Below are 26164 nucleotides of genomic sequence, written 5' to 3'. Positions count from 1 at the left end.
CAGCCGCTGAATGCTGCTGTGAGCTGAGCTGAGCTGCGCTTCAATGGCAGATATTTTGGGTTTTAATAGCTTCTCCGGGCCACTTGTGGCGGGGAACAGGTGCGCCGCTTGTTGGAGGGGTCGGCCAAAAGGACAGTCGAGTGCCAGGATGACAAAAATCAGCACAAAGGATCGTGAGTGATGGCTTCCTTCAAGGCGCACGCACCCTTTGTGTTATTATTTGTATTACCAGTCGGAGGAATGTCATCAGATACACAACTCATTGTTTATTAAAATCCTGACATATTTACCCTGCATGCTCTGTTTTACTTCAGTGTGAATATGCAGCAAAATAAAAAAAGCTACAGATTTCTAAAGTACAAAATCAAAAATAAGATGCTTTTTTCCTTTTTTAATTATTATTATTTTATTTATTTTTTTGCTCAGACAGCTGGACTTTCACGTGGAAGCTTCATGCAAACAGAGTAAATACATTGGTGCAGCTGACCACGAACTTTCCGGCTGTAATCACACGTTTCATCAGTGCTGGGAATCCCGTGTACTTTTTCTTTCTTTCTTTTTTCGGGTGTGGTGGAAAGATGACCCACTGGTGTTCTGACAGCTGTTATCATAATGTATTTATTTAAAAAAAAAAAAAAAATCCCGACCCCAGCGCCGCTCTGTAACTTTTGTAATTGTGACCCCCTGACCTGTTGTGATCGCACCAAACTGGGAGCAAACCGTTTGACCTTTGACCTCCAGAATTTGGAAGGCTGCTGCTGAGGTGATTGTGGGAATTCAGAGCTTTACATTCCACGCATTGGTCGGTTTCATTTGTTAACTTATTCAATTAGCAGGAAGCAGCAGTTGTTACATTCTTTACTGTAAAGCTGCAGCCCCTGTTTAAAGAGACGTTAGCTTAATGTTAGCTTAATGTTAGCTTATGCTAAAAATAATTAATACAAACTACATTATTATAATATATTGAAATAGAAATAAATAAATGTTATTATAGTCACATGGTTTAACCCTTTGAATATCACAAAATCATATATACGTTTTCAGTTAATTGGTGTCCTCTCGACCATTAGCTAGACTAATTTAGCAAGCTAGCTGCCATGCTAACAGCTACACTCAGCTAGGTATTTGGCTGGAAGACATTTTTATAGTGACTGCAGTTAACTAGCAATTACGCTAGCATGCTAGTTCACTATGTAGCAGCTTTACGAGTTCAATTAAATCACTGTTAAAATTAATACAACTTTAAAAAGAAGCAAGCTATCATGCTAACAATGCTACAAGCACAATCTGTAGTCAGCTAAGCGATTAGCTAAGTAGGTAGCTCACAATTCTGTGTTCACACTCGACTAGTAAAAAGCTAACATGCTAACATGCTAACATAGGTAGATAGAGGGGATTTTTTTTATTGATACATCTGAATCAGAAATGTATTTATTTTTTTTATTATTTATTTAACTTTATTAATCGGTTCATTCATATTCCAGCTGCTTCGTGCATTTTTTAAAAATAAATATTAACAAAGAAGAAATATTTAAAAATATAAAATATAGTTTAACTAAAACTACACAAGTTAAACTGTGTTTCCTTGAGCTCGTTTGATAGAATAATTATTTTATTTGTGGCTAAAAACAAAAAAGATACTTATTGGACATAAAATCCACACCACTGTTGACACGTTTGCAGTGACTCAAATAAAAATTGCATTTATTAATATTAATTTAATTAAAGTTCATTAAGGCAGAGGTGGAGCTCTGGCCTGTGATTGGTGGGAGGGAGGCTGGGTGTGTGTGTGTAGGGAGGAGGAGGAGGAGGAGTGGGGTGGAGGGTGGAGGCAGCCGGAGGAGGAGGGGGGGTGGGTTCCCTCCAGTGAGTCCAGTGCGTAAAGAGCGCAGCGCGGCGCAGCAGAGAGTCCTCCAGTCCCCGGGCAGGATTACCGTTGCCCCCCTCTGCGCCTGAACGGACCCGCCGCTCCCTCCATGAAGCTTGGCTCCTCTCCGTGATCCCTTCGCCATGAGCTGCCTGGATGTGATGTACCAAGTGTTTGGTCCTCAGCCTTACTTCAGCTCCTACAGCCCCTATCACCACCAGGTAGGACACGGACTCTGCGCTCCGCTCGGGCGCAGGCTGGTGTCTGCGCTGCAGGCTCCATTAATACAAACACAAACTTTATTTAAAGTCAGAGTTAAAGTAATGATGAGTAATAAATGAAACGTTAGCCGTACGCACCAAACTTACCCGGGCAGGCGCGCCGGGTCCGGAGCGCGTTAACGCGCAGAAATCAGTGCGTAAAGCTCGCGCACGGGTTTAAACTTCCCATTAAACAAGAGAACCCTTAAAATACAGCTGGTCTCTTTATTTCAGATAGAGAAGAGTAAAGTTTAAATATTATATCTTGTTTTAAAAGACTTTTTTTTTAGTTTTTATTTCATATTCTTGGTGTAGACTGAGTTTCACCTCCTGCTCTGACCGATTAATGTCATAAATCTGTATTTTTGGAGCTGCATTTATATTTATTCTCTGAATGTTTGGCCCATATTTGTGTGATTGTAGTGTTTTGTGTCCTATGTGTGCATGCGGGTGTCAGTGCTGTGTTTTCAGAGCAGCCTTCCAGACCTGTTAAAGGGCTTTTTTCTCTCTCTTAACGCCTCTGAGTCAACATGCAGGCATATCTCACATAGTGCCAAAACTCACTGGGTGTGTGTCACCCAAGCAGCCGGAGCCGCCTCCAACCACACGGCTCCACACATCCACTGACAGGGACTTTACCAAGAGCTGGTGCCAGTAAATTCAACATTAAGACACGTTAGGTGAAGCAGATGTGAAGAGTGTCAGGATCAACGGATTCTTTTTTGAAGAGCAGGCTGTGTTTTCAGTAATCTGAATGATTGTTCTGGTTTTAAATCAAAGTTTCAGAGGTCATAAAAGTTATTTTTAATTTCCACCTGAAAAACAAGCGTCTGATATTTAAAGGTCAAACCCTTCCTGTGATAAATGTGCTAATAAGAAGACGCTGCTTCATGTTTTTTTGTCCTTAGAAACTGGCGTTGTATTCCAAAATGCAAGACCCCCAGGAGAGCAGCAGCAGCAGCAGCAGCAGCAGCCGGCTCGGCCCCCCGGGCCCCCCGGCCATCAAAGAGGAGGACAAGGAGCTGCCGCCAGGAGCCGAGTACCTGAGCTCCCGCTGCGTCCTCTTCACCTACTTCCAGGGAGACATCAGCAGCGTGGTGGACGAGCACTTCAGCCGAGCCCTCAGCCAGACCACGGCGTACCCGAGCGCCAGCAGCCACAAGGCCGTAAGAGGTGTGTGTGTGTGTGTGTGTGTGAGGGAGACACAGGTTTACATGTGTGTGTTCTATGGGACTGAATCTGTCCAGATTTCCACTGCTGACAAATGTCAAAATAATCATTTCTTAAATTATAACAACAGATTTTATTTATTATTCAATCAGGTGTGTGAACATTTTATTATTGATTATTAAGCAGCAGATCTTCTCTGATCGTCTCTGATCAAACATTTATCCCTGGAACAGCAAACATCAGAGGCAGAATATTGATTTATTATTTATTATTGATTATTTATTAATCATTGTGAGCGTCGCTGTGCTTTATATTATCCGCTGCTTCTGTTTCTCTGACCATGAATCTGATATTGATCAGACTCAGTGACGGGGGAACTTATTGATTCATTTATATTTCTGTCGTCAGATTGCAGATTTGAAGTGATGCTTTTTTTTCAGCAGCGCTCCTTAAATGCTTTAAATTCACTTTTTTTAAAATGATGAAGACATCATCAGCAGCATCACATTAAGTCAGCTGAAGAATGATTATCTAAAATATAAATGCAGGAGGACGAGGACTCCTCCAGGAGGGTCTGTGAGTCTGTCTTCAGCTCGTACATTTTCTTACAAATCATTCTCCTCTATGAGAAATGTCATTTACACATATAAGACTTCTTCACGTTACTTTTACATAAAAACTTAAAAATGATTATTATTAGAGCACACTGCAGCTTCTTCAGAGGCTGGAAACACTGCGGCAGAATCGTTTCCAGGGGACGTCAAACAGTGACGGACCGGGGCCGGGACATGTTGTGTTCGTGGCTTTAGTTTAGTCTGTTGTTGGAAATGAGCTGATGTGAAGCTTGGTTTATTTTTCCACGGTGGTCAGATTATTCTGGAAGGCTCGGCTGGTTCTGAGGGTCCTGTGTGGTTCCGACTCTGTGCTGTGCTTCTTTTTATTTTTATTGTTTTCTTAATTTGCATCCAGAGAAGCAACAAAGACTCAAACACACTTGAAGCTTTAGCTTTTAAATGTGGCTGCTGATTTATGTATCGATAAACAGTGTGAAACTCTTCAGTCTGAAGGTCACATGTTCCTGAGCGGCTCTTTAATGAAGTAACGCGCTGACTTCTCCACAGACGGATCCTTCCCCATGAGTCAGAGAAGTTTCCCTCCGTCCTTCTGGAACAGCTCCTACCAGCCGTCGGTGTCCTCCGCCCTGGGCAGCGCCCTGTCCGCCCCACACACAGAGCTCTCCTTCCCCGGGGACCCGTACTCCTCCGCCTCCCTGCACAGCCACCTCCACCAGCCCAGCCCTGACGCCTGGCACCCATCCCATCACCACCACCACCACCACCACCACCACCCGTACTCACTAGGCGGCGCCATAAGCACCCAGAGCTCGGCCTACCCGCGTCCGGGCGTCCACGAGATGTACAGCACGGCGTTCGACCCGCGCTACGGCTCGCTGCTGGTGCCGTCGGTGAGGTCGCACCACCGCCTGACGTCCGGCAGCTCGGTGCCGGGGCCCAGCGCCTCGCCCTGCGACCTCGGAGGGAAGGGGGAGTCTGGTTCAGGCTCGGCCTGGAGCGGCGCCTTCACTGGAGCTGGAGCGGAGATTGGACTCAACATGGACACAGGTACAGTCAGTCTCATGTGAATCTGTCCTGATGTTATTCATTTACCGCAGTGAAAGGAGTCAGATCACAGAGTCCAGAGTCCAGAGCCGACTCACACTCCTGACAAACAGCACACACTTCGGTCTGGACGGTTTCTGTGTCTGTTTGATAGAAACTTGGTAGAAGCGTCCGCTGGTTTTGGAGGACAGAATAACAGTTTTAGTCCAAAGTCCTCGCTCCTCCTCTTTCTAGTGAAGCACACGAACAGTCGGAGCTCTCCCGGACTGAAACGATGCAGAACTCACATCCCAAAACGGGCAACACTCAGTGTGTGATTCAGTCATCTTCTCCCAGCTGTAACAAGCTTCTCTGCCATTTTTTGGCCATGACTTTCACTCCGACCACAAGAGGGCGCATCGCTTTGTTGTCCCCATCACCGTAGTTCTTCCTTTTCTGGACACTTTGAAAGTTACACTACCATTCAAAAGTTTGGGGTCACTTGGAAATGTCTTTATTTTTGAAATATGAAGGTAACATTAAAGTAATCAGACTACAGTCTAGACATTGTTCATGTGGTAAATGATTTTTAATGGAATATATACAAAGGTGTACAGAGGCTCTTTCCCAGCAGCCATCACTCCTGTGTTCTAATGATACATTGTGTTAGCCAATCGTGTTAAAAAGGCTCATTGATGATTAGAACCGGCCCAAACTTCTGAACCGTAGTGTAGATAAGCACGAAATATAAATATTATAACTCCAGAATGTCCTGCTTCTGTCCTGCTTCTGTCCTGCTTCTGTCCACTGATACGAAGGAAACTAAAGGAATCTTTGAGTTTTGAATAATAACAGAAGCAGCAGCGCTCCTTTCTGTGGTCATGTCGTACTTCCTCACCCAGCGGACACTGAAACCAGCCTCTCCTGTGATTAATGTGTCGGACTGACGGAGAATCCACATATTTAGCAGCTTAATGAGGCTGTAACATGTGTAATGGAGCCGCAGATGTTGGCGAATAAATGAGCCGCAGTGAGATTAAAACATCCTCTCTCTCCCTCTCTCTCCCTCTCTCTCTCCCTCTCTCTCTCCCTCTCTCTCTCCCTTGGCCTCTTCATCTTCTCTCCCCTCCCCGCTCTCTCCCTCTCTCTCTCTCTCCTCTCTCCCTTCCCTCCCCCCAGTCCTCTCTCTCGCTCTCTCTTCTCTCTCTCTCTCCTCTCTCTCTCCCTCGCTCTCCCCCCCCCCACCCCCCTCCCGCCTCCCCCTCCTCCCCGCACCCACCCACCCCACCCCCTCACCCGAGCCCACCCCCCCCGCCCGTGCAAACCCCCCCCTCCCACTCCCTTGCTCTCGGTCCCTCTCCCTCTCTACTCTCATCCTCCCTCTCTCTCTCTCTCTCTACCCTCCTCTCCCTCCTCCCCCTCCCTCTCTCCCTCTCTCTCCTCTCCTACCCCTTCCCTCTCTCTCTCCCTCTCTCTCTCCCTCTCTCTCTTCTCCCTCTCTCTCTCTCTCTCTCCCTCCCTTCTCCCTCTCTCTCTCTCTCCTCCCTTCCGCTCTCCCTCTCTCTCTCCCTCTCTCTCTCCTCTCTCTCTCTCTCCCTCCTCTCTCTCTCTCCCTCTCCCTCATCCCGGCCTCAGATCAACTTACACGAGTGGTTTGAAGCAACAAACTTGCTGTCAATCAGCACTTTCACACCAGCTGTCAGCTTCCTCCTCTGCTGCTGCCTCTCTTTCCTCCCCCCTCTCACCCTCGGGTGATTCCTCCTTTTTTTTTTTTTTTTTTTAACCAACACGGTGTTTTCTAATCCTAATCTTCCTTTTCTCACCTCTCCCTCTCCCTCTCCTTCTCCCTCAGGTCTGCAGGCTCAGGATAAGAGCAAGGATTTGTACTGGTTCTAGAGTCCGCTGACTCCCACCCACCTCCCTCCTCTCCACTCTCTCTCTCTCTCTCTCCTGCTTCAGCCTCTTTTTTTCCTGCACTCCTGCTTCTCTGCAGCTCTGCTGCTGTGATGGGATGACTGAAACAGAGACAGCACTTTGTTTTTGTTTTTTTCTTTTTACGCTGTAACAGCTTCTGGTCTACTTGCAGCTCTGTGTTACGGCGGACTGTGCAGCAGCGGCAGCAGCAGCGCAGCCCTGCTGAGCTGAAGGACAGTGTGGATATGAGCGTGGACTCACAGAGCGGTGAGAGAGAGAGAGAGAGAGAGAGAGAGAGAGAGAGTCTGATCACAAAGACCAGACTCTGTGCTTCTCTAACGGGCAGGGACAACATTCCTAAACTGGAAAAAAAAAAAGAGTCGGACAGACGGACAGAGACACATGTGTGGTCGGACTCCAAAGACGAGTGCTGTGAAGGACTTGGCAGGACTCGCCTCACTGTGGGGCAACTGGGCTCAGACACTGGGAGTGTGTTATGGCTGCAGGAGAGGCCGCACACTGAGCCGGAGGAGGCGACACTTTGGTTTACATGGAGTAAAGTTCCAACATCCAACAGAGACGGACGGATTTCAACATCAAGACATCAAGACAATATGACTGTGACACAAAACAAAACCTTTAGTTTGAAGTCAAATGTGTTCTTTTAGAGTATCATCTACTCAGCTCTGTCTCAGTTACAGAGGTTCAGCTCAGCTTTGATTTGAGATTTGCTAATTTAAAGAGTCTTGAATTAAAGGGGCTTCAGCCGCTTTGGGACCGAGACATGTTTCTGTTTTTGTGTACATGATGGCTGCTGCTTGCACAGTGGACAGTTTGGTCCAAGTGGAAATGTCAGGACCGAGAGCTAGACCCAGAAAATTGCACTTCCTCAAATGGCCACTAGAGGCTGGTGGTCTAAAAGTAAGCCAATCCCCACAGAGCTGCATGTTTACAGCAGAAATAAAGACAAACATCAGATGTGCACAGTGACTGATAACCTGAGTCTGATGGAGGACGATCAGCACCGTTAGCTGACAGACATGGGACGGTTCAGGGTGTGTGTTTTGTGCGACTTTTTTTGTCAAAAGCAACTACTGACAAATTTAGCGACTCTGTGGTGACTTTTGGAGACTGATGTGAAAACACGAGCAGCGGAAGCGACCGTGACAAAAAAAATACAGTGATTAACAAAACAAACATGGCAGTTCAAACACAGTGTAATAACTGATTCTTAACTATGGTAGATGTTGGGTTATATAATTTATGCTGATCCTGATATATATATATATGTATATACATACATATATATATATATATATATGTATATATATATGTATATACATATATATATATATATATATATATATATATATATATATATATATATATATATATATATATATGATTGGTGGTGATGCTGGTTGTCACGGTGACCATAGCAAACATGTCTCTTGTCCCAAAGTATTGAAACAACGACTAAAATAATCTGTTCTGTAAACCTTTCTTGGCATCCCTTTTTTTTGGTAATGATTAATGATTACAGCCTTCAGTGCTGTTAACATGTGGCCAACTGTCACCAGATCAATCCTGATCACATATCAATAAATCACCACCGTATGATATTTATACCATGGTCTAATTGAACACTTGATTCTGACCCGTTGCAGATCATCCCTGATTTTTCTCAGTTGCTACCATTAGCATTAGCATTGTATATGTATACATATATGTATATATATGTATACATATATATGTATATATGTATATATATATACATATATATACATATACATATATATATATATATATATATATATATATATATATATATATATATATATATATATATATATATTTAAGCTGGTAACCATAGCAACAGGATTTACGGTTAAAGGTCATTAAAAATAACACCTGACGAATAAAAACATAATTAATCGTTCACAAAATGTTGGCGCGACGTGTAACCAGAGCCGTGCATGGCCATGGCAACGGACTGTTACAATTAGCCAATCAGGGTCGAGTATTTGACACACAAACTTGACATGAACCGGACTGGACTCAGACTGAGTTTTTATTCTGAAAAGAAAACAAAAGAAAAGTAAACTTCACACTGGTGGCTGCTGAGAGGGAGGAAGAGGAGGAGGAAGAGGAGGAGGAGTGACCCCACTGATGAATGAGGAGAACGACGGCTATTTGAAGCCACTTGACTCTTCCTCTCCCTGCTCTCATGCAGCTGTCAACGACAACTGCTCTTCAAACTCAGCAAACACACACACACACACTGAGCCAGGCCCATGAACTTAATAAAGGGAGCATTTAGTGTGAGCTGAGTCCTGCCCCACTGGGACAACTGGTAAGAGAAGGGAGGACACACACACACACACACACACATACACGTGTCTATTCTTACACTTCCAAGGATCACAGTTCGACAAAATGTTCATTGTTGTCACGTAACCAATAATTTCAATCTGGGTTCATTTTGGCTGGGATCAATACAAATGTCCTCGCAGGCATAGGAACCCCCCCACTGTGAGTGTGTGTGTCTGCCTCCTCTCACTGCTGCAGCCACTGATGTGGACTGTGACACGTCATGTGTTCCCAGCATGCTGCAGTGTTCTGAATGTATATTAATATATTGCCTGTAAAGTATTGATCGTTTCTGTTGATCTGTAAAGTATTTGTATGTATTTGCTGTTTGCCTGTAGCTATAAAGTGACGGCACTCTGAGCGGCGGCTGCTGTCTTCTTTCACTTTAATGCTGGCGCTGTTTCGTGTTCGCCTGCGGTTACCGTCACGGTTACCACGGTTACACTTTGGTTTATAGACAAAATAATGGACTGTCACAAAGAGGGCCCCACCTGCCCCCACCCACCTGCAGGTGTTGCATTTAGTGACAATGAAAAGTAAGAAAATATGTATTTCTGACAGATTAGACCTGGTTGTCGTTCTCTTTTTGTTCATTTTTGTGCAGTTTTTGTGCGTCGATTTGATCATTTTTGTTGCTTTGTGGTCATCTTACATCTCATCCTTTGGTAGCTGTTCAGCCATTTTTCTATCACTCATTATTTTGTGCTTGTGTCTTTATTCTAGTTTATGAATTCACTGACTCCCCCAAAAAATCATACAAACACGAGACAATGAAAACACGATCAGATTTAAAAAGACATAAAAACACTTTGTATCTATGGTAAAAATTACAAGATGTCCGACACAACAATGGCTGTTTCTTTATTTATCTGTGGTTCTCTTCAAACTCACAAATCTTTTTATTTATGTGATCTTAAAACTTCAAAACTCAAAAGTCCAGACACACGGGCGGCACTCGAACACACCCCAGTTCTAAAACACTGCAGGTGGGACCGGTAGGATCCTGGACCAACATGAGGCCATTACTTGTTTTAGCCTTGATACATTTTCCCAGTAGTCACACACACACACACACACACACAATACATTTGCAGGTAGACTGTGTGTTAGGTTGTGTATTATCATTAAGCAAGTGTGTAACTAAAGGGAAGAGCCTGAAGAAAACCAAACAAAAGACCTCCGATGTCAGCCATATGTTCAGCTTCTCAGAAGCCGTGTGTGTGTGTGTTTGTGTGTGTGTGTGTGTGAGACAGCTGTGGATTAATATCTGCCTCTGACTCGTACTGACAGACGTGAGCGGGGTGGAGAGGCTTCTGTGTGTGTTGCTCACAAACACTCCTGTTTTTTTTCTTCTTTTTTTTTGCTCTCTCGTATCAAAAAGAAAGAAAACGTCCTTTCACAAAAACATGGACTTAATTCAGCTCCTCGGAGCCGAGCGGGGAGGTATGAAGCTGTGTTAATTGTATGAAACGCCGTGCTGAGGTTAAGGACAAGAGCTGCTCTTTAATCAAAGCACAGAGTGAGGAGGAGGAGGAGGAGGAGCGCCACACTTCATCACTTTCATTTTACTGAACAACGTTCTGTTCCCGTCACGAAGTTAAAGTCTGAGGTTTGTAGGAACTGTGATTACAGCATCAACATTTCATTCTAATTTTACTAATTGATGACTTACTAATAAAGTGTTTGAAGAGCTGCCACCTGCCCCCCCCCCCCCCCCCCCCCCCCCCCTGTTGCCTGCAGTGCCGTTTGAAGGCGTCACGCCTGGCGGGCCAGCACGCCGGGTCCTTCCTGCCCACTGAACAGAGTCAGAAACCTTTAAACCATTTTCCAAAACATTTACACTCTGTGCATTTGACATGTATAAGACAGCTTAGAGAGCAATCTCCTGAGGTGAGATGTGATGAGAATAGTTTAAAATTGAGTCTCGGATGCAGCAGACGCTCCTTCAGGGTTCCTTCAGGAATCTAGAGTTCGAGTCCCCCTGACACCCTGGGCGGTTTTGTTTTTGCTTTCACTGTGTAGTTATATATATATAGAGAGAGAGAGCTGGATGTGGCAAATTATTCCTGTTTTAAATGTGACTCTGACATGTTTGGAAGAGACTGATCAATAAAGTTTTGAGTGAATAAACATTTTATCTATGAAGAATGTCCCGTTGATTTCATGAGAAGAGGTAAAAACATATATCAGCAGTGTGTTATCAAAGATCCAGCGATGTGAGGAAGTTATTCGTAAAAGTCTTCAGACATGAATAAAGGATTCCAGAGAATCAGACACCGTTCATCCCACTCCTCCTGCTCCTTCATGCGTCTCCAGCGATCAATACCTGGGCCCTCCTCCCATCAGACGGCCTCTGGTCGCTCCGATCCGTCCGCCCGTCTGAGGTCTTCACAGCCTGTGGAGGAATGTGAAGCCTGTTAATTCCTCTGAGCTCCCGGCTCCACTTGCTACCACATTCACTTCACATTTACCGCACATTAACAACACGCTCATTCCTGACACTCTGAATAATCTGAGTGGCTGCCAGCCGCTCGCACGCCGGCCGCACATCGTTTCATTCTGGCTGTGAGGAAACAGAAGTCTGCAGAGCATCAGCTCCCACACCCAGAGCAGTTTTATACCTCAGATTTAATCTGGTTCTCCAATCATTGATTTATTTGCAGTGTTTAAATAAGAGTTTAACACACTGCAGCTGCAGATCAATTTTGTGCATTGACAGTTGATTCAGACGTGACCATGACCGAGTCTGCAGGCAGGAGAGAGGCTTTGTTACCCTGTGTGTGTGTGTGTGTGTCTGTGTGTGTGTGTCTGTGTGTGTGTGTGTGTGTGTGTGTGAGATAACCAGCTCAGTTGTTTTTCATTTAGTCCGAGCGACATCAAACATCAAACTTGACGATGTGTGAACCAGAGCTTCATCATTATAGAATTTATTGATCAATTATTTATTTCTAAAATAATTTCCGTGCATCCTGACAGAGGCCAGAGGACCGTCTGCAGTCCCTGTTTTTAGGTTTTCAGACTTCTGCTGTTTTGAACAGAAAGTCTTCATTTCTAAAAACACTCAAGTTCAACAAGTTTCAGCTTGTTTCTGCTGAGGAGGAAGTGAAGGAAGCACAAATGAAACCATGAAGCCGTCTGGAATTTACTGGTTGTAAACACTGCATGTACTTTAAACTTTTATTGATTTTACTGAGGAAATAAAATGTGTTCAAATAATAATTAAGCTTTTTGGTATCTATATTTACAAAATGTAAACAGAAGAAAATGTCCAAAGTGATGCACACTGATGGAAGAAGTTTCTTCTTTACTTTCTGTTTTATATAAAAGCCACCGTTTGTCCTCAACAAGACAACATTAAAGATCCCTTAAACAAATCCCTTAATAAAATAAAGTAAGCTTTTTATTTTCCTCTCATTCTTCATCCTGCCTCCGTCCCTCCGTGTATGATCTATGTCGTCCGAGCAGATCAGCGCTGAGTGAGGCTCTCGGGTTTCTCCTCCATGGACGACTGTCTTACAGGAGCGACGGAGCGGAACAGCCCTTTAACCGCACGGAGTGAATCCTCCTGCTCTGGTCTGCAGCGTTCCCCACATTTCTACCACGGTTTGCTACAGTCGTCGAGCGAAGAAGAAAGAAGAAGAAGAAAGACACAATGGAAAGAATGACGGACGCTACGCTGCAGACACTTCAAGAGAGGATGAAAGGGAAGAAGAAAAACAAGGAGCAGTTACAGCAAGAAGCTTCCATCAGTCACAGAATATTAGTGTGAGGTGACTTTACAATAACACTAGGAGAAAACACAGTCTGTTATTTCTTGTTCTTTAAAACCTCTTTAAACGAACAATGATCGATTTCCAGGCTTCAGGTTTTGAGCGACAGTTCAGAACAATCGCACAAATAGTTTATTTTATGTTAGTAAAAGTTCTGCTTTTGTGCAAAGTTGGCAGAAATCCTCACATGCTAAATGTTACTTGCTAGCTTCCAAAGATCCTCACTGCTTTCATCGTTGATTCATTGATCTGATTGGTGAATTTGATTTGGATTTTAAAGGTGAAACTATTATAGTTTACGGAACTATGAATCCTCCTGAGTTTGTGTGGAGGTCTGAGAAAACGGTGAAGATACAGTCAGTCAGTCGTTCAGTCAGTCGGTCAGTCAGTCGTTCAGTCAGTCGGTCAGTCAGTCGGTCAGTTGTTCAGTCAGTCGGTCAGTCAGTCAGTCGGTCGGTCGGTCAGTCAGTCAGTCGTTCAGTCAGTCAGTCAGTCAGTCGGTCAATCAGTCAGTCGTTCAGTCAGTCGGTCAGTCAGTCAGTCAGTCAGTCGGTCAATCAGTCAGTCGTTCAGTCAATCAGTCAGTCAGTCAGTCGGTCAGTCAGTCAGTCAATCAGTCAGTCGTTCAGTCAGTCAGTCATTCGGTCAGTCAGTCAGTCGGTCAATCAGTCGTTCAGTCAGTCAGTCAGTCGGTCAGTCAGTCAGTCAGTCAGTCAGTCAGTCGGTCAGTCGTTCAGTCAGTCAGTCATTCGGTCAGTCAGTCAGTCGGTCAATCAGTCGTTCAGTCAGTCAGTCAGTCGGTCAGTCAGTCAGTCAGTCAGTCAGTCAGTCAGTCGGTCAGTCGTTCAGTCAGTCAGTCGGTCAGTCAGTCGGTCAGTTGTTCAGTCAGTCGGTCAGTCAGTCAGTCAGTCGTTCAGTCAGTCGGTCAGTCAGTCGTTCAGTCAGTCGGTCAGTCAGTCGGTCAGTTGTTCAGTCAGTCGGTCAGTCAGTCAGTCGGTCGGTCGGTCAGTCAGTCAGTCGTTCAGTCAGTCAGTCAGTCAGTCGGTCAATCAGTCAGTCGTTCAGTCAGTCGGTCAGTCAGTCAGTCAGTCAGTCGGTCAATCAGTCAGTCGTTCAGTCAATCAGTCAGTCAGTCAGTCGGTCAGTCAGTCAGTCAATCAGTCAGTCGTTCAGTCAGTCAGTCATTCGGTCAGTCAGTCAGTCGGTCAATCAGTCGTTCAGTCAGTCAGTCAGTCGGTCAGTCAGTCAGTCAGTCAGTCAGTCAGTCAGTCAGTCGGTCAGTCGTTCAGTCAGTCAGTCATTCGGTCAGTCAGTCAGTCGGTCAATCAGTCGTTCAGTCAGTCAGTCAGTCGGTCAGTCAGTCAGTCAGTCAGTCAGTCAGTCAGTCAGTCAGTCGGTCAGTCGTTCAGTCAGTCAGTCGGTCAGTCAGTCGGTCAGTTGTTCAGTCAGTCGGTCAGTCAGTCAGTCGGTCGGTCAGTCAGTCGTTCAGTCAGTCAGTCGGTCAGTCAGTCGGTCAGTCAGTCAGTCGGTCAATCAGTCAGTCGGTCGGTCAGTCAGTCAGTCGGTCAGTCGGTCAGTCGGTCGGTCGGTCAGTCAGTCAGTCGTTCAGTCAGTCAGTCAGTCGGTCAGTCGGTCGGTCAGTCAGTCAGTCGGTCAATCAGTCATTCGTTCAGTCAGTCAGTCAGTCGGTCAGTCAGTCGGTCTGTCGGTCGTTCAGTCAGTCAGTCGGTCGGTCAGTCAGTCGGTCAATCAGTCGTTCAGTCAGTCAGTCAGTCAGTCAGTCAGTCAGTCAGTCAGTCGGTCAGTCGTTCAGTCAGTCAGTCAGTCAGTCAGTCGGTCAGTTGTTCAGTCAGTCAGTCGGTCAATCAGTCGTTCAGTCAGTCAGTCAGTCAGTCGTTCAGTCAGTCAGTCAGTAGTTCAGTCAGTCGGTCGGTCAGTCAGTCAGTCAGTCGGTCAGTCAGTCAGTCAGTCGGTCAGTCAGTCGGTCAGTCGGTCGGTCAGTCAGTCAGTCGGTCAGTCGGTCGGTCGGTCGGTCTTCGTGGTGATTCCACAGACGTCAGAAAGTCATGTGATCAAATTGAAAATATGGAGGACGAAAGTGCACCAGCTCACTGTGTCAGGGGGACTGGTAAACAAAGGTCTGCCATGTTGCATGTACCTCCACCCTACCTGCTTAGTTGGACGTTTGATGGGATGATGTTGGCTAATGCCTCCATGCATTCAGTTAGCATAAATGTAGTATCTAGTGTATAATAAACCAAACGTGGCGTCTTTTGTGAGGACGAGCAGTTTCCACAGGCCTTAACTCAGGCCACACCCACTTCCTGGCTGCTGCTCGCTTCTTCTCCCACCACATATGCTTATGGCATTTTCATCGACACAAATTGCTGTGTGTTATTTTACAAACGTGGCTTTTAATGTTGAGCTTTCGTCCAACACGTCATTCAAACTCTGGCATTTCACATGTTTTTATTGAACACATACTGGAGACAAACTAACCAAACGTCTGTATCACTCAGCCTCACAGAGTCAGCGCCGGTACGTGCATCAACAAACGCAGCGACAGGCCGCATTAAAACATCATCAAACTGCTCGATCTGCTCGTCACGAACCCTTGGAACGTGTTGTCAGTCTGAGTGGAGGTCCGAGCTGGGTGGAAACACAGCTGTGGTTCTTGTTATCCAGGCGGAGGCTGCCAGAGCTGTCAGCTGTGGGGTAAAACAAACCCTGCTGCTCCACACACACTCACACCACTTCTGTGGAAGCTTGTTCACCTCCATCCATTTCAACCAGAGGAGAAGTGGAAACTGTAACCGTGTGGACAGACACACAAAGGAATCCAGATCACCTTTAAACTGGATACGTTCAGACCTGTTTTCAACTCACACATGCGTGTCCGTGCTCAATCCAGCTTAACCTGGTTTGTTTTTTGTCCTCCAAACCACTAGGTGGCACCTCGTAATATACAGAGTCCTTTCAGGCTGCGGTAGGACCACATGTACGCATGTTTTTTTTGTTTTTTTTTGCACCGTGACACATGTTTTTTTTTCGGTTCATAGCCCTGTGGAAAATAAACTCGGGGCAAAGCTGCCGTTGTTTACATACGGCTTTTGTATGTGACCTGGACACTGTCCCCGTGAACGGGAAGTATCACAATGCTAGCAGGATTTGCATTCAGACCTGAGCCAGATGTAAGCCAATCCGGCTAGATCCACCTCCGAGAGGTGATTGAAATCAATCCAGATATATCCAGATACGACCTGAATCCCGCTCTAACCGGATTGATGTCCCCATTGTGAACGGGGTTGTAGTGAGGAGCTTGTGACGGAGCAGCCCTGAGACAATCACATCACTTACACACTTATCTGTGTTACCATCCAGCCTCACAAAGTCACAGTGCTACACAGGCAACACATCAGCTAGTTAGCCTCTACACAACACAACAAGTAGCCTGTGGAGAGTTACAGCTGTGACCATGATGGGTTAATCCTCAGTGACTGTTACACAGCACAGAGTTTCGTCCTTAGTCTTTCCATTTGGTCCTGAGAAGCAGCCGGCCGGCCGTCTCCCGGCTCAGCTGTCTGTATATTTCTCAGAGGCAGTGAAAGCTCGGCCTCTGCTGCACCTGAACCTCTGCCAACATCACATTGACGAGTCTTATCTGGGACGATAGATGAAGCCCATCGGTGGCTATAATTTTATCTGTAAGAGGACAGACGCCTGGTGTCCCGCGCCTGCCAGGACATTTTCTGAGGGATGGAAGACAAACTGTTGCTCTTAGGAATGTGTGTGTGTGTGTGAGGAGATGTGTAGGGTCTCCCACAATAGTCGGATTAGGTATCACCCCTTTCAAATGTCAACAGAGCCTCACGCACTTTACAGAGAGCGCTCTGGTTCTCCGCTCTGACCTCCGGACTGCTGGGAGGTACCGCTGAACAAACAGACTTACCTGGACAGGTAACCTGAGAGGACCCCCTTCCTCTTTAAACCTCCAGACCATTTCCTGCCTGAATCCCACAAGCATTAGCAAGCACCTCAGGGTGTGTGTGTGTGTGTGTGTGTGTGTGTGTGTGTGTGTGTGTGTGTGTGTTCTTAATGGAGCTGAGGACCAAACAGGTAGAGAGGAGGAGGGAGGGGATGAAGAGTGATTGGTGAGGTGTGAAGACGAGTGAATCTGGTTGGACAGGTGATCTATGGCTGTGCTGAAAAGAAAAGAAGTTCAGTAAAAGCAGGAGTTTAAAAGGATTTGGCTCTTTTGTCTGAAGTATTTTCTCTCTGATGGGGCAGCAGTAGCCTGAAGGTTAGATCACCGGTTCAAATCCCAGCACCTGCAGAGGAGGTCTGGATTTAAGGAGCGTTAATCTTTTCAGAAATCACACCTGTGGAGATTTTTGGCTGCACTTTTAGATTTCAAACCTTGAAATTTAAATTGGTAATAGTGTGATGTGATAGGAGTCTTCCTGATGTCCAATCCAGAGTGGAGCGCTGCCTGTTCAACTGCCCCCCCCCCCAAGACAACCAGGGGTTAATAACATTCCCCACAGTATATGATTTGGGTCCTATTAAGACATGTGATACGGTATATGACAGGTTACTTTATTGAGGGCCCTATAAGATATATGGCAATAACACAGCATGTTGTGGGATCGAGGGGCCACATGAAGGGACATCATATCACATGACCATGTGACTTTACGACAGGGCCCAGATAACATGTCAGGATGGATACAAGAGGAGAGACAGTAGGACCCATTAGGACCCATTAGGCCCGATCAGTATTGATCTGTTAGACCCTGTTCACACTGGGGAAATCAATCCGGCTAGAGCGGGATTCGGGCCATATCTGCATATATCCTGCATATATATCACCACATGGAGGTGGATCTGGGTTCACGGGGACAGTGTCGGGGTTGCGTACAAAAGCCAGATGTAAACAACCGTCCAACTACGACAGCTTTGCCCCGAGTTTATTTTCCACAGGGCTACAAAGGAATAAACTGCTTTTAGAACCGAAAAAAACGAGCGACACGGGACAAAAAAAAAAAACGCACGACACATGCACATACGCTGCTACTACTACTCTAGCAGGATTAACTTTCTCCAGTGTGAACGGGGACCTAAGAGACCCAACTGTGGTGTGTTAACTCTTTCACTGAAGGCTCTGTGTCGCCCTCTGAACGTGACAGCAGGCTGTAATAAATAATAATCTGATGAAATGAACGCCAGTGACAGTTTGGTCTTGTTGGAGCTGTTGGAGCAGCTCAGCATTCCTCGGCCTGCAGGACCGAAGCAGGTCTGAGAAAACAAACGGAGGCAGCGTGAGGAAACCTGATCCCCTCTGTTTAAAACGCTGCGGCAGTCTGAGGTGCTGCAAATACACCCAGCAGCAGCAGCTTTATCAGCTCTGCTGCAAACACGGTGTCGGTCTCTGAGCAGGATGTAAGACCAAGGTCCAGATCCATGTGTTCTACTGCAGCTGCTGAGAGGAAGACGCACTAAAAGAATCACCATGTGGCCAAAAGTAAATGGACACTGGCTTCAGCTGGTCAGTTTTAAGGTGGAAAACCTAACGCTGCAGTCTGCGTCATGGTTGTTTGCATCATTAAATAATCCAAGATTAATCAATCAGTGTAATCTGTCATTTTATGGACAAACCAGTGGACAATGTCCTGGAACTTCAGAGGATTTAAATGAAGATCCTGTCCACATACTTGTGTCTATATAGTGTAGAAACTTTACATGCTTAAAGCCCTGAACCTGGTGCGTTTCCGGGTCTTTGGGCCCATTGTTCCGGCGCTCAGTGCACTCTGACAGCAGACTGAACCTGAGTCCTGAAGTCGCATGTTGAGCCGCGGCCTGCGAGTGTCTGCGTGCGGACTGTGGGAGAACAGGTGGGCATAGCTTCTGTCACACAGAGGGAGATTGATAGAGCGGGTTACAGCGCCGGCCGGGGTGTTCTCTTACAGTAATGGCAGAGCCGGAGACAGCTGGGCCCAGCACACTGGACTCTGTGTGTGTGTGTGTGTGTGCATATTTGTGCAGCAAATTTGTCTACATGGGGATGCATTGTGTTGTGTTACTGAAACAACACAAGGCGTGGATATAACTGTGACACTGAGGCCGCCATGGCGGTGCTGATGGAGAAGTTCTTCATCAGAATGAAGTAAAGTTAAGTAAAGGCCGTCAACAGTCTGTTTTATGTGCAGCCTGTGAATAGGAAGGTTTGATTTTTCCGGCCTGAAGCCTCCAACGTGGACAAAAAGGTTTCTATAACAAGCACTCACCCAAAGGAGGAAATATTTTCCCTTTCAGTCAAGAGGGCGGCGCGCTGCCTCTCCTCCCTGATAATAACAAGGCTCTGACACAATGACGCTAACCTGTTTAGCATTTTTATCCACACATTTCTTCTTCTTCTTCTTCTTCTCCTTTCTTTTTTATCCGGCATACAAAAAGTGCTGAAGGCGTGAAGCATGTGCGTGATGCTGAGGGTCGAAGGCGCGCTTTCACTCTATTTTTCACGTCCATGTGCAACAGTTGTAAAAAAGCCCTGCAGCCGCACACAGAGGAGGAGAAATACCTGCACTGTGTGTGGTTTCAGAGGCGCGCGGTGTTTAATCACACATCCTTCAAAAGCACAGAGCTCCACAATGTTCCAGTCAAGGGCGAGTCACTTAAGCGGCGCTTTAATCAAAGGAAAAATGCGCTCAATTTAAGGAACAATCTTTTTTTGTTGTCGTTAATGTTCCATCACTCTGCGTCCATCTGCCAGGACCTTCTGTCCCACGAGGTTATAATTGAAAAAAAAGAAAACACAAAGAGTTGATACTTTCAAAGAGCTTTTTCATGTCCATAATACCAAATGACCATGATACCTTCCTGAGGCTTGATGGGTTTTTGGTTAGGAGGAAAATGAATGATTATGCAGCCAGAAAGGAATTCTTGTTTGTGGACTGGCCAGAAGAGGATTTATTAATAATTAATATTATTTTTTATTATTTCAGTGGCATCGGATGGCTGTTAATAAATCCACTGTTTCCTGTATGTTGTGTATGTTGTGTGGTTTAGCGCCATCTAGAGAGCCCCTGCAGACACCAGTCTACTGTCCGCATGCTAAGTCAGAAGCTAAAATTAGCAATTTATTGGTTTACTGTTTAAACTTCATAGTCGGATATTGATTGATAGACGTTATCGGGCTCTTGCGCTCTGTAAACCCAGCGCTCCATGTTGCGAAAGGCCAGCTAGCTTAAATGTAGCAGCTAAGACAGATGCTAAGTTTTCGAATTTAAACCAATTCTGTCAATAAAATATATTCAGGCTTAAAGTAACATTAAATCCTCCTTAAAAAATTAAACTGTAGGAACTAATTAATGTTCAATTATGTAAGAATTTGAAATTAAATTAAAAAAAAACATTAATTTGTGCAAAGAGGGTTGCGTGCTGCATCACCGAGCTTGCTAGCATGCTAGCTTCTAAACTTCTATAATGTAATAAAACACTGCATAACAACATTTATTCAAACTTCCAGGATATTGTAAAAACATCAATGTGCTAGCTTGCTCTATACAAAAGACCTGTTTACTGAAGCTAACATTTATGAAGTCGATAGCACTAAGTAACGGGAGCGCGGCTAACTTACAGCTAGCTGGCTACGCTTAGCTTGGTTAGTAGTTACACCCACTGAGCAGCACGAAGCAGCAAGAAGCTTGTTGAGTGTTGAAAAATGTGGCCGAGGTGTGAAGATGATTATTTTATCACATGTCAGGTTGGTGTCGAGGATGTTAGCTCGATAACACACACCTGTGGAGTGTAGGTGGAGTTTGCTATGCGGCTACAAGTGTTAGCATCTCACTTCCTGTCACCGCTTTATTGTGGCGGGGTGTGTTCCCTTTAACTTCCGGGGGCACAACCCCGCGTTTCCTCTTGCGCCATGGCTGCTGCTGTCCCTGTGGTTGGCGTGCTCCGGTTAGCATTCTGGCAAAAATTAACGATTAAACTGCTTCATGACCCAAACAAACTCCGCCGATTGAATCTACATCATTTCCGTAAATATCCACTTAGCGGTGCGTCATTTATTGCAACTACGAACTTTGTTTTATCATCGCATGCGGTGCCGCGGTCGCCCATTTTAAAAGCCTATAGGCTAACCGCTAGGCTAATGGCTAAGCTAGCGTAGCTAATGCTGTTAATACCGGTCTTTTATTTTAATAGACCGTGATATTTTTGTTACTTTTATGGCCGAACGTTAGGCAGAGTGTTAAAGTGTTGACTGAATAGTTTATTATTGGTTGTTTTGTTCGTTTTGCATTGTTTTTGTTACTTTTCTGGTTAAAGCCAAACCGGCCTATGGAACTTCTGAATTGACCCATCGACATTGCTTAAACATTTAAATGTTATTTGAAACTGTGATTAGCTTATTGCTAATTTAATTTGATTTATTATAAAATGCACTTTATCATTAACTTGACCTGTAACTTTACCCGTTACTTGAAACTTGAATGATTGATTTATGTATAAAAGTTATCATTAAGATAACCTGAGTGTTATATGCTGTAGGACCAATAGTATTGTTTATTTATTATGATTTATTCACTACGTAATATATATATATATATATATTACGTAGTGATATATATATATATATATATATATATATATTATGTAGTGATATATACCTTTATTGTAATTCATAACTTGCTATTACTGTCCTATTGCATATCTGCTTATTACATAATAATAATATATTTATTTGAGCTCTATTCTTTTGTTTGGTGTCTTATTCACACACTCAGGCTCCATAGCCGAACCTTCTTTTGTTGCTTTATTACATCTATGGCCGCAGTCAGGCCCCCCCCAGCCCCATAGTGCGTTACACAGAGGTCTGGAACCTTTAAACTGTAAGAACACAGCTCATGGTACTGTAACAGTGTTTTGTATTGTCTTGTTTATGTTTAGTTTTATTATTTGAATATGTGATTTGAAGCCATTATTTCTGTAATGTTATATTATTGACATTATTTGTATTTTTGGTTTTTCATTAATATTTTTATTTCTTTATTATTTGCCAGATTTTTGAATGTGGGGTTAGGTTCTTGAATATTGGTTCCTCCTTGGTTGTTGTTGGACGGGGGAACGTTTAGTTGAAGGACAGAGAGAGTGAGGAGAGCGCCAAGCGCTGGTTGTTGTTGTTACTGTGTACACCTTGTGTGGAGTTATTAAAGAAAAGACGAAGTAGATGCAACAGCTTGTAGCCCATCTACACAAAAGGAGGGCTACATTACTTTAAATGTTTTAAAGAATAAAACTAAACCAGACTTACACAAAACACTTGTTTCAATAATTCAGTGCTACAGAAATGATACAACTGGTCACATCTCCTAAAAAGCCTTTAATCCTTTGCTTGTTGTAGATTTTTTTTTTTTAAAGCAAATGGACATTTTCTAAAGCGGGCCCTCACAGTGGGATATTGATTGAGCAGCGAACCTTGGACAGAGCCCACACCTCTCCCTCTCTCTCCATCTCCTGTGTGAAGTATTGTTGTGCTTGCTCTTAATGGGAGAAGACTGACCTTCAACTTGCAGCAGCGGATCACAAAGCCCCGTGCACTCTGTCTCTCAGTGAAACAATGAGACATGAAGGAGCTTCCTCCAGGAAACAGGATGATTATTTCTCCTTATGCCTGAGATTAAATCATAACTTGAAATGTTGTTTAATAAACTGAAGAGCCCATTAACAGTCCATCTGATTCAGTGAAACGGTCTGATCTAAGTTTAAAGGCCATTATGAATAAATTCAGCAGACCCTTTCAGACAGGTGGGCCAAGGACGGGCCACAGGCTCCAGCAGTGGATTCACAGATACGGCAGATTTAAGCCCATTAATTACTCAGACTGTGGCGGCCCTCTCCTTTCACTCTGCCCCTTTGTTGCCCTCTCTGTCTTTTATCGCTCACAGCGTCTGTTAATAGAGCTTCTCTGTGCAAAATCAAAACCCACAAACAAGATGGCTGCCTGAGTTCTTAAGAATCATCCAGAGTCCCAAACCCACAGAAAACAAACCAACACCAGCATCCAGGGCTCAGCAATGAAGCCGATTTAAGAACTGCAGTACCTTCTATGGCCACTTGAGGCTGGCTCCAGCAGTCCTCATGGACCTCCTCAGGTGGATCATCGTAAAAAATACTTCATTAACTTTATTATTTACAACATATTTTCTGGCCGTTCCAAGAAGGTGTCACGATGCTGAGCTCTTTGTTTTCTCTGTTTTTGTTTTGATTAACCCCGTGTTTTATTTTGATAGTCTGTGTTTTACTTCCTGTTGTGTTCCCGCCCTGTGTGATCGCCTGCCCCGCCCTGATTGTGTTCACCTGTGTCATGTCACCCTCGCCTCCTCCTTTGTGCCGGAGTGTCTTGTTCACTCCTGTGAGTTCTTCTCTGTGTCTCTGCTCGTGTTCAGAAACAAATTCATTTCACAGCTATCAAACGGAGGATATTAAATGTAACGACACATTTTTCAGACGACTGATCAGTAGTCCCGTGTCCCTCAGATGTAAAGCCTTCTGTCAGGGTTTGAGGATGGGAGCACAGAGCCAGACACCAGGAAAGTGAGTTTCTACTGGCACGTTTGTGGGTTTAAACTGTTTTATGTTGTTTTATGAGACGTTTTGTGAGAGTCCTGCTGAGTCTGGCGTGTGTCTTGTTATACTTAAACGTGGTGTTGATGTAAACTGCCGCTAACATCTGCTGTGTTTATCAGGAGCTGAACATGGTGGGAGGCGCCTACTCACCGTACGTCTGCCACCTTGTTGTATATCAGGTATGGAGCTTCATGTTGTTTTTGAATATTAAATATTTAATTTAATTTTTTTCTATATGAGTTCAGACCCCAGCTCAAATTTTATTTTATTTTAATTTCATAATTTTAACCAGATTATAACAACAGTCGGTTACCTTTCCTATAGAGCAGGTCTACAGCTTGCATCTAATTTACACACACACAGACTGGTTGTGCTGAGTTGAGGCTGTTCCATACTCCATGAGAACAGAGAACTTTGTTCTTGTTCTTGTGAGTAAGAAGAAAGTTCTTCTTGTGGAGTAGGTCGCGCTGCCAGACCAACACAATGCATGCACTCACACAGAAGTCAGTTTACTTATCTAACTCTAGGGGGCAGGGCTCAAGAGTGTGACCAGTTTGGTTGGAAATGTAACCTATGTGATTATTTTACACCTGTGATATTTCCTGTGATGGAGATCAAGTTTTGGTCTTCAAGATAATTCTAGATGAGTCCAGATAGATGTTAAATTCTGAACCGTCCGAAAATATATGGACAGTGATTTTAAAAAAACAAACTGCTAGAGCTCCGTCAGAGCTAGGGTTAGGTTCTCGGCCTTCGTGAGGTGTAGAGTCCCCCGTCCTTCTGTCCGTCCCCCTATTATAATGGTAGGGGAACCACTGGATTTGTAAGCCGTGCAGATGCTGAATTGTTTGGTGAAATTCAGGGGAGGTTAAAGCAGCAGGTCTACAGTGTAAACTGGCTGAATTTCACCAAAGACTCTCTGAATTTGGTCAAGGTGTTCTTTGTCATGTCGGTCTCCAGCTGGTGTGTGTGTGTTTGTGGCGTAGCTGGATGTGTTCGCAACATGGCGACTGTTTGAGCGTCCCATAAGGACCTCTTCAGAAACCTGAGGCTGACCCCGTTAGTGGTCCATCCACAGTCTGTGTGTGACCTGCTGTTTGTATGTAGCATATCCTGTAAATATAAAACGATGACAGCTACACAATTACACTCAAAGTTGTGATGTGTAAATCTGAAGGATTAGCACAGATTATATGTTAATGAGAATAACAGCTCATTTCTCACTGTATGTATCAGTGAGAGCCTCGAAGCTCTTATAAACTGCTTACAGGGGTTTTACACTTTCATCATGTTATTTCCCATCAAGGTCCGCCACAACAAAGCTCTGAAGGATTCAGCCCGATGTGGAGCTCCGTCACTCATCCACACACTGCTCTGCGTCTCCGTGTGTTTTCAATCAAACCATCCTTCCTGTTTTCAGTGGATTGTTAGTGCCTGACCTTTGAAGAAGGCTTAAGGACGAACTGAACGAGATTCCTCCTGCACAATGGTAACATTGAAAGTTGTAGTGGCACTCCTGAGCCCTTTGACCCGCCTGCCCCATCAGGATCACTCTAATTGTATCATGCTGTGTGCTGCCATTCAGCGCTGAGGCCTTTTGAACGCAAATCATCCACTAACTCTGAACAGTTTATTGTAATTATCATCAATAACTTCATGTTTTTTTTTTTTCCTCCATCCTTGACACCACCTTGTCGACTTCATCCGTTTGTCCTCGCTTTCTTTTCACAGGCTGCGACAATGAGGCGTCCTTTGTGGTTACTCTCAGCTCAGGTGAAGCAAGGGGAGCTGAAGGGGTTTGTTTTAGGGGTAAAATCCCTCAAGGTTAGTGAACGATAGCCCCCTCTACAGGCCGTTAATGGGTGTTACACAGAGCGGTGGGTTCATTGTTGAAGAGAATAACATGTAAAGAACCTGAAACAACCTTACAGTTAATAACAAAGTCGGTCTAGTTATAATCCACATCCAGAGAGGGGGCAGAATCCTCTACATGAATCTCAGATAAATCTTATGTTTTAGAGTTGATTTAATAGATTTTACTGTTTGTTTTTAAAGCCCTGAATGATCGACCTGGTCCCGACCCACTCATGTGACTTACTGACTCCCAGAGAACTGTTGCCTGAGATCCTCCAGCAGGGCCGTATTTAGAGAAGACCTGTCACTGAGGGGGCTGTTCCGGGCCCCTTAGCTGTGGAAACCCCTACCTGACCTCAGACAGCAGCACTGTAACAACAGCTTTAAATCTCATTTTGAGACCTTTAATTTATTTAAAAATGTACGTCTAAATGAGGAATACTAAAAGATGTCGCTTGTTGCTCAAAAGTAACTAGAAACATTCAAAAATCAGTGCATAATATGGATAAAGCCTGTTCCTATTTATGCCCACTGTGATGTATTTACTGGGCATGGGACCAAAAAAATCAAATCGTTTGGTTCACGTATCTCAGTTCCAGGCGTGGGTTTTATTGGGTTCAGGACAGGCACGTCATGCAAGGAGGCATTTATTTCTCACTGGCACAGAGGCGAGAGTTCCCATCTTGGTGACTCTCTCACTAAATCTGGCGACTTCCCAAAAGCAACTAG

At 44.7% G+C, this 26164-nt stretch overlaps 1 protein-coding gene across 1 annotated transcript; it reads left to right on the top strand.

The window, feature by feature from the left end:
- Window positions 1–1866: 1866 nt before the first annotated feature.
- vgll2a (vestigial-like family member 2a) lies at window positions 1867–7197 on the top strand. Its single transcript, XM_028397417.1, has 4 exons — window positions 1867–2088; window positions 3036–3300; window positions 4419–4919; window positions 6748–7197. The coding sequence occupies exons 1-4, from the start codon at window positions 2011–2013 to the stop codon at window positions 6789–6791; spliced, it is 888 nt and encodes a 295-aa protein (XP_028253218.1). The 5' UTR covers window positions 1867–2010; the 3' UTR covers window positions 6792–7197.
- The last annotated feature ends 18967 nt before the right edge of the window (window positions 7198–26164 follow it).

This window comes from Parambassis ranga, chromosome 24 (genome assembly GCF_900634625.1).
Source record: "Parambassis ranga chromosome 24, fParRan2.1, whole genome shotgun sequence".
Taxonomy (NCBI): domain Eukaryota; kingdom Metazoa; phylum Chordata; class Actinopteri; family Ambassidae; genus Parambassis; species Parambassis ranga.
This window is presented reverse-complemented; position numbering and strand designations above follow the sequence as displayed.